Source organism: Cyrtonyx montezumae, unplaced genomic scaffold (genome assembly GCF_038088225.1).
Source record: "Cyrtonyx montezumae isolate F1298 unplaced genomic scaffold, pur_monq_1.0 scaffold_5, whole genome shotgun sequence".
In the NCBI taxonomy this organism is placed as follows: Eukaryota; Metazoa; Chordata; class Aves; order Galliformes; family Odontophoridae; genus Cyrtonyx; species Cyrtonyx montezumae.
The window spans coordinates 9,938,187-9,946,597 of record NW_027072056.1 but is presented as its reverse complement, the minus strand read 5'-3'; the positions used below and the strand labels follow the sequence as shown (position 1 = coordinate 9,946,597).

Genomic DNA, 8,411 nt, shown 5'->3' with positions numbered 1-8,411 from the left:
CGGCGGGGCGGGAGGAGGCGCGGCGGTGCCGCCGCTGCCCGTGCTGCAATGAGTGATGCTGCCGGGGGCGGCGGCGGAGGAGGAAAAGCGCAGAGCCACCGCGGCTCCTCCGCCGGCGGCTGCGGGAGCGGCGGCTCCACCTCGCCCGGGCGGCGGCGGCGGCGGCGGCGGCGGCGGGGAGCGGCGGGCGGCGGGCCGGGGGCCGGCGGGTGCGGCATGCCGGGGGGAGAGGGGGACAAGGAGCAGGCGGCGCCGCCCGCCCGCCCCGCCGCCCTGCTGCGCTGGGACGAGGTGCCCGAGGACTTCGTGGAGTGCTTCATCCTCTCGGGCTACCGACGGCTGCACTGCTCGGCGCAGGAGTGCCTGGCCTCGGTGCTGCAGCCCACCAACGAGACGCTCAACTTCTGGACCCACTTCATCCCTCTGCTGCTCTTCCTCAGCCGCTTCGGGCGGCTGCTGCTGCTGCGGGGCGCCGGGGACGTGCCCTTCCACCACCCGGCTCTGCTGCCCCTCTGGTGCTATGCCTCGGGGGTGCTGCTCACCTTCGCTATGAGCTGCACGGCCCATCTCTTCAGCTGCCTCTCCCCGCGCCTCCGCGCCGCCTTCTTCTACCTGGACTATGCCTCCATCAGCTACTACGGCTTCGCCAGCACCGTGGCCTACTCCTACTACCTGCTGCCGGGGCTGAGCCTGCTGGATGCCGGCGTCTTGAGCCACTACGTGCAGCAGCAGCTGGGCTGGCAGCTGGACTGCAGCCTGCCCATCGCGGCCTACCGCGCCCTGGTGCTGCCCGTGGCCCTGGCGCTGGCCGTGGGCTGCACGGCCGCCTGCTGCCGCAGCCGCGCCGCCTGCTGCGCCTACCCCTTCGCTGTGCGCACCTTCGTCTTCGCCATGCCGCTCAGCATGGCCTGCCCCATCATGTTGGAGAGCCTCATCTTCGACCTCCGCACGCGCAATCCCACGCTCTTCGTCTACTTCTACCGCCGCTACTTCTGGCTGCTGGTGGCTGCCTTCTTCAATGTCAGCAAAATCCCCGAGCGGATCCAGCCAGGGCTGTTTGACATCGTGGGGCACAGCCACCAGCTCTTCCACATCTTCACCTTCCTCAGCATCTACGACCAGGTGCACTATGTGGAAGACGGGTTGGCCGAGTTCCTCAAGGCAGCGCCGGCCGCTCCCACCTACCTGGGCACCGTGGGGTACATGTTGCTGCTGACAGTCTGCCTGGCTGTGGTGGTCAGGAGGTTCCTCAGTGTCGCAGACCTCTGCAAGCAGGACTGACCGTGCCAGTGGCTGCCACACCATCAGCCCTTGGGCTGCAGACAGTTGAGCTGGTGACCTTCAAACTGGCGACCCTCAGACTGGCCCAGCCGTGTGCTGAAGATGCCGTGAACCTGGGGGAAAGACACCTGTGGAAGAAGGTTTCCAGGGAAAACGATGGTGGTGGAACTGCTCGTACTCTTTAAACTACTAGGTTACCAGGGGAAGCAAGCAAATGCTTACTGGTATGTTGCTGCTTAGAGTATAAGCTGAAATAATTTAGGTCTGCTACTAGGAAGAATGCATGAACTGTGAATGCCACTTACTAGCTCATAACAATTAGGTTTAAACTAGCTCCGTGTATACATATATATATTTATATAGAGAGCTATTTATTTCTTAGCTACATATATATATGTATATATGTACACCTGAAGACACATTCGTGCAATGATTGCTTTTAATCAATTCCTGTGTGAAATTTCCTAGCAGATTATGCACTGACATTTATCTTCCTCTGTGATACTGTAACAGGCCTTTGCAGCCACATACTGGATTTTAAATGCAAACAAATTAATAGCTGTCAATACTTTTTAAGGCCTTGCAGCCTTTTCAGCCAGGGAACATAACAGATTTAATAGAGAGCAAAACCAGCTGTGAATTATTACAGAATTACCAGTTGATGGAGAGACTTTAATTAGACGGGCAGTGAAGCTTGAGTGGTTGGTGTAGCTGCTCAGATTCTACAATATAATACAGGGATATGTAAAAGAAATGAACCAGAAAGGGGTCAGACAAGTTTAAGATGGGGGTGGGGGAGGAAGAAGGGAACTGCATAATGGCATGGCTCTTCCCCAGCATGTCAGGAACATCTGTCACATTCAGGGGGTTGCTAGGGGGCCCCTTTATCTTCCCCAGTAAATCACCCCAAAATCAGCCCTTCAGAGTCAAGGTCAGATGCCAGACTTTCTATAAACCCCTGCCAAGCTCAGTGGGAGTTCTGTGGACGTAAAGAGAATAACTGATGCATGAGATCTTGTTCTGGGTCTTTTAAAGAATTACACAGAACTGGTGTCTTCTGCTCCTTAATTAGAGCACTCTGACAAATTTACCAACCTTAAATTAGGTGCAGAGTAAGGTACTGCTGAATGTGAGTTCGGGACCTATGAGCACTGGATATTGGCTCTTTCACATAATTCCCTGCTTTTTCCTTTGCTGATCAGTTTGAGCTACAGCTGGGTGCTTTGAAGTCCTCATCCATTAGCTTTAGGGGGTTTCTAAGATAAGAATTAAATGTTATTTTCCAAAACAGTGTCTTTTCACAGCAACCCAGGTAATATCCTTCTCACACAACAAACAACTAACTGTAGATTTAACTTACTCTTCATATAAAGAGAAAATGTTTTAACTGTACGCAGATTTTAAATTGATGCATTTTGATTTTGTCTGACAGAACAAGTAAAAAGCGTGCAATAATATTACACAAGGGGTTACAACTTGAAGTTCAGGTGTGAAACTGCTGTGTACCCCATTTTCAAAAAGAAAGGTGGTACTTCCTTGGGGAACACTGATGTCATACCGCACAATAGCACAGTGCTTCTTTAACGCAACCTCTTTGCTTCTGTTGTGGAAACACTTCTGCTTGTATCTTTCCCATTTTCATGGATGTGGCATCCAAACTCCCAAGGGTCTGTTTTGAGTCCAGTCCCATAGTCTTCTGCAAGACAGAGTCCCTTTTGTTTATAACAGGAATATAGGAGGAACTGTAGCTAGGGATTATGAGGTCATGTCCTTAATATAGGTCAGAATCATCACATAAACCAATAATTGATATGCTCTGTACCAGTGTCAGACTTGTGAAAATTCCCCTGTGAAAGCAAACAAGCTAAAGGAAAATACTTCATCTTGCCTTTTATCTTAACCCATTTTAACAATAGTAGATTGGATCTTTTAGATTTTTGATGAATAATGAGAATGGCCTAACAAAAATAGGCATTCTTTGCCAGCAGCAGTTCTGTAATTTGTGCTGAGGTCACATACAGTCTCTCTGAGAGACTGGTTAGAATTCTCAGAAGCAGTGTCTCCCAATCTGTGACCTCCTGTGTTACCACTGATGGTCCATAAAAAACAGCATTCTCTGTATGGCTGTCTGTGTTTTGTTTTCATTTGCCAAACTGCGTTGAAAGGAAATGAAAAATACACAAAGCATTGTTGATTTTGAATATTTTCAGTGACTTTTATCATAACTATGGCATTGCTTTATTGAACTGCTAGTAAAGCAGAGAACAATTAGCAGCATAGGAGAGGTTGGTTTATGGCACTGTCATGCTTTGACATGTCTTTTATACCATGAAAAATAATAAAAATAAATAAAGAAAAAGAAACAAAAAACCTGGAAGCTCACACCAGAAAGCAAATGGATCAAGATCTGCAACCATGCTGTGCTATGAATTTCCACAACCTCAGAAAGAGGTCAGTATCTCTGAGATGTACTGTATTCAAGTTAAAATAATAGATGCAGAATAGTTAGAGCCCAAATGACTCATCCAAGTTTCAAAACTAATTATTTAGAAATTGCTTGCCTGGGAGATGCCACTGGCATGTACAACTAGCAATTAAAAACTAGGAAAAAAATGAAAAAGGCTGGGGACAGCGAATCTCAGCGCTAGCAGACAGCTTAGAAACAAGAGACAATAAAAACCAAATGTAAAAAAAGGACTTTAAAGCATACTGGGTAATGAATTATAGTTGTGCTTGTCACTCACAATGTAGAGGACATCTCAAGAGGCAATGTCAAAAAAGGCTGTTGCTAACTTGTAAAAATACATTTGATATTTGCAGTTAGGCCACACAGGGTCGTCTATATATATCCCAACTACAGATAACAGTATAAAGGTTGGATTGCAACCAACTGCAATTTTACTGGAATCTTTGAGCGTCATAGCAGTTGCCTGTGAGGCCCAGTCACACTGCACATTTGGTACCAGGACCTGATATTGACAATTTTGATTCACCTGAAACGTTTCTATTGGCAAAATGTTGAGGCATGTGCATGAGCCTGAGCAGTTTGTGGAATTATTTGCAAATGCTGGTTGCAGGTGCTGCTCTCTGAGCCGCTGTAAGCAGACTGTGTGTATCAGGAGCCAATGCGTGGAGGGAGATGTGATTCATCTTAAAGAATTCTACTGAATGTATGTTTGTTCATTTGTCTGTTTAAATGTGTCTGTAAATTAAAGAGTTACAATGGGTGTGCAGAATATCTAGGGAGATGCTTCTTGAGTGTGTATTTATTCAGCAAAGGACAATATTGTGCAGATAATTGCTCCATTGCCACGTTCAATAGTGAGTCTCCATGAATAGGGAGAAACAAAACTGAGTTAAAGAGGTTAAAAGTGGAACAAGACATCTATATTTATAGTGCCTGAATTTGCTCTTGTAGAAGTCAATGTCTGCATTTGTGCAGCTTGTAAGGAAGCAGTATCTCCTTCTGGATGAAAGCACACATGGCTGAATGTCCATAAGCATGTCTGGAGTTCTGTCAGGAGGTCTGACCTGAAGGCCAGATATATAAGGACATCCTAAAAACAAAACTTCTTGGCATAAGTACCTGTCATAATATTTTTATTGTCTGGCTACTTAACATAAGGTCTACACTGTGGTTAGGGAACAAAGGACTCCGCAGCTCATCTTTAAAACCAAAAAGGTTTTTCAGGCTTTTTTGTGGTAGAGTCTGAAGGACAGGGTGAGTACAGGGGGTCGGCCTGGAAATGAACGTGTGTTTGTCCTTCTCTGGCCAGCACTGACCTTCAGGCTGACATACCTGTGCAATACGAACTGGATGTTGACAGGGTCAGTTTCCAGAGTGTTGGTTATGCTGGTGACATAGTCACTCCCTTGCAATTATCAAGTGCTTAGAATTGTAGTCAACATAATGGCAGATATTGATGAAGCTTAGCTTCTGGGCGCTTCAGAGTTACCTGTAAGCTTCAAGCTCATCTTCTTGTAAGATCAGTACACCTGGTCTGTAGTTACTATCCTGTATTCTGTGGTGGAATGCTATTTCTTCTTCTGCAATGTATTCATTTGAATGTCACTTCGTTAGCAAGACTGGAGCCTACACTCTGGAAACAAAGGGGAAGTTTTCATCTGCATGCTGTGCTTGTTGAAATTTAGCTGTTAAAAGTCGAAACACATTGTTTTTTACTAAAACTGTAGTTTTGCTTAGTTGTTCAAGTGTCATTATTTATATCTGAATTCAAATACTATGTTTCTGTCAGCAGTACCCTGGCAGAAAATGACAGTCTGAAAGTTTTACTTTATATTTAAGTAAACTTTACGAGGCAGCGCATTCATGAAATATTATTGCACTTAGTTGATTAACATCCACATGCCTTACAGAAGCAAACCATACCTGTATTAATTGTCCAGGTTATACTGTTTTCCTTTGCCTATGAGTGTAATAATGACCAAGTGGCCTGTAACAAGCTGAGGAGTCAGGCACTCCTGCATTCTCATCCTTGCTTTGCCACTACTGTTCTGTGATCTTGGGCAAGTTATTTAAACCGTGTTCGTTTTGAATGAATTTAATTCATGTAAATCACTGGAATTGTACCAGGGTTGAATGTAACCCTCTGTGTCTCAGTTTCCTCTTCTATAAGATGGGGAGAATATACCTTACCTACCTCGCAGGGTTGCTCTGAAGACTAGCTAATGTTTGTAAAGCACTTAAAAATGCAAAGATCCTCCTAGGTGCTAAGAAGAAATATAGCTGAACTCCAGCAGAGAGAATGTCATATATTCAATTGTTCCTTATCTCACTCAGAGAGGAACATGAGTTTTACTAGACCATGAACTCTTGGGACAAACCCTCATTGTTGTCATACTCCAAGGAAGTTCACATCCCACGTCCTTTGGAGTCAATGGCAAAATTTCCTCTGGCTTCAGGCAGGGGGCAGTTGCAATCCTAAGCAGTAGTACACAGGCTGACTAAATGAATAAGGCTCAAGAGTAAAGAGAAAATATATGTGAGCTAAGTAGTTTTCTCTTCTGAAATTTTCACTGGTGACTTGTTTGTACTGAAGGCCTTGTTCATGTAGCCATGTGTTGTATTCCAATTGCTGTGAAACAACAGAGCAAGATTTCCTATTAGTGTCAGTAAGAGTAGAATTACGGCTCAACTGTCACTGAGAATTTCAGTCAACTTTAAGTTACTCCTTATCAGTGCAAATGGATTTTAAGTAAATCAAGCTTGTAAAGAAGTATGTGTAATCAGTCTAGAATGTAAACTTGCATTGATCATCTGTACAACTTTTTTTCCCTCTCATTTCCCAAACCCAACATCATGGAACCAATCGTATTCTTAAGCAAAACTGAATTTAGGGCTTCGTATCACATATGAGTACTCTACCACAGAGCCCTGGCTACTCCTCCCACTAACCCAAACTACCCTTCATTTGGAGCACCACTGAGTAGTCAGCAATGTTTTTAAGAGCTTTTCTAACTGGCAGTGGTAGTGGAGACAAAAAAACCCACACCAATAATAAAAAACCCAACAACAAAAACCAACCACAACAAAAATATCAACAGATTTGAGTGGTTCATTAAGTCAAAGTTTCTAATCATAAGGAATTCACTCTATCCAAATAAATTCCTAGCATCTGTTACACATCTGTAAGTCGGCTACACAACCAACACTCAAGTTCCACCTGTAACTGTACCCTCCTTTCCTCAGGTGAGAGGCAAGTTGCTGAGGAAGCATCACGTGCACTGAAAGATACAGATCTCCTTTCAAGTTATTTAATGTTTTGGAGCTGGGTGTGGAATCAATTATTTTCACAACTAGGTTAGACAGATGCTGTTTCATTCCACTGAATTCAGTAATGAATTAACTACTGAGGCAGAGGAAGCAAGCTTTTGCACAAAGCTGCCCATAAGGAAACACCAGCAGACTGCTGCTTTCAGGGCAATTGCTTCCTGGCTGACCATGCTCACAAGATGGAGGATTCTGAAGTAGTGCTTCACTGTTTTGTGTGAATGCCTAAGGACTTGTGTTTGTAGCTGGTGGGGGGAGGGGGAGGCAATTGTGTGAAGAAACAGTTTATAGCAAGTCAATTTTTTCTGTCTGCTAGAGATTCAAGCACGCTTTAGTAAGAGGTATCACATTTAAGGGTCTGTGCATGCAATGAACAAAAAGTGTGAATTTTATTTGACTCTTGGGAAGGGATGAAAATTTACTCTTTGTACACTTTTGGATGCTGACAACTGTATATGTAATGACTATGCATTTTTAGCAAAAAAAAAAAAAAGGTGTGAGCTATAAATAAAATTGATTCTGAGTACATTTTTTGTAGAAATGCATTTATAAAGTTTTTTTCATTTCTTAATGTATCTTAGTGTGACATCTGTAGGATCAGAAATGTATTGAATACCGTTATCTTCAAGCATAGATGTTGCTAGCTTAACTACAGGAACTTCCAACTCCTGTGCGGTGATTTTAGTATTTCTGAAAACACGGTACCACAGCATGAGTATCACTCCCATTTTATTGCCTTTCATATTATAAAGCAACAAAATGGCACAGTGGCCTTTTTTTTTTTTTGTATTCCACAATCTATGCTAACCAATACATAGTAGGAATCTGTGTTATGTTAAAATTCTTGACTTTGATATGTGTAAGGAGATCAGTGTTCTGCCAAACAGGGCTCACTGAAACATCAGGAGGTCGGTAGCAACAACTATGCGAAGAATCACAACAAAATATTGTCTGCAAAACAAAGAGTTCTATTTGGCATCAAATAAAAGTCTCCCATTTGGCAGACTAAGAACGTTCCAAGTGGCAGACTATCTTTTCCAGTCCAAGTCAGGCACCAAAAAGCACTCAATGAACTGCAATTACATAGCGTATCAGCAGTAAGCCTTCTGTCTCAATATTTAGCAGCATGTGATGCAGCACAACATAATTGCAGGCACCTGCTGATACTGTTAAAACACTGAATAACTGATGCAAAATCCTTTGCAAACTGAAGTCTGGGACATGGACACTGGTCATCCAGTAGAGACCATTCTGAGTATGACATACGGAGAATATATACAGAGACAAACTGTAGGATCTTACAGTGGAGGCTTGTTGAATTCCTTCAAAAGCTGTGTAA

The 8,411-nt window shown here is 44.1% G+C and overlaps 1 protein-coding gene across 1 annotated transcript; it reads left to right on the top strand.

Moving 5' to 3' along the window:
- PAQR9 (progestin and adipoQ receptor family member 9) lies at positions 1-7,598 on the top strand. The gene has a single exon (XM_065748506.1). It carries the CDS (start codon positions 49-51, stop codon positions 1,279-1,281), a length of 1,233 nt encoding a protein of 410 aa, XP_065604578.1. The 5' UTR covers positions 1-48; the 3' UTR covers positions 1,282-7,598.
- Positions 7,599-8,411: the final 813 nt, after the last annotated feature.

Bases quoted from the DNA above. Each gene is read 5' to 3' on its own strand.
- PAQR9 (XM_065748506.1), top strand. From the start codon at position 49: ATGAGTGATGCTGCCGGGGGCGGCGGCGGAGGAGGAAAAGCGCAGAGC.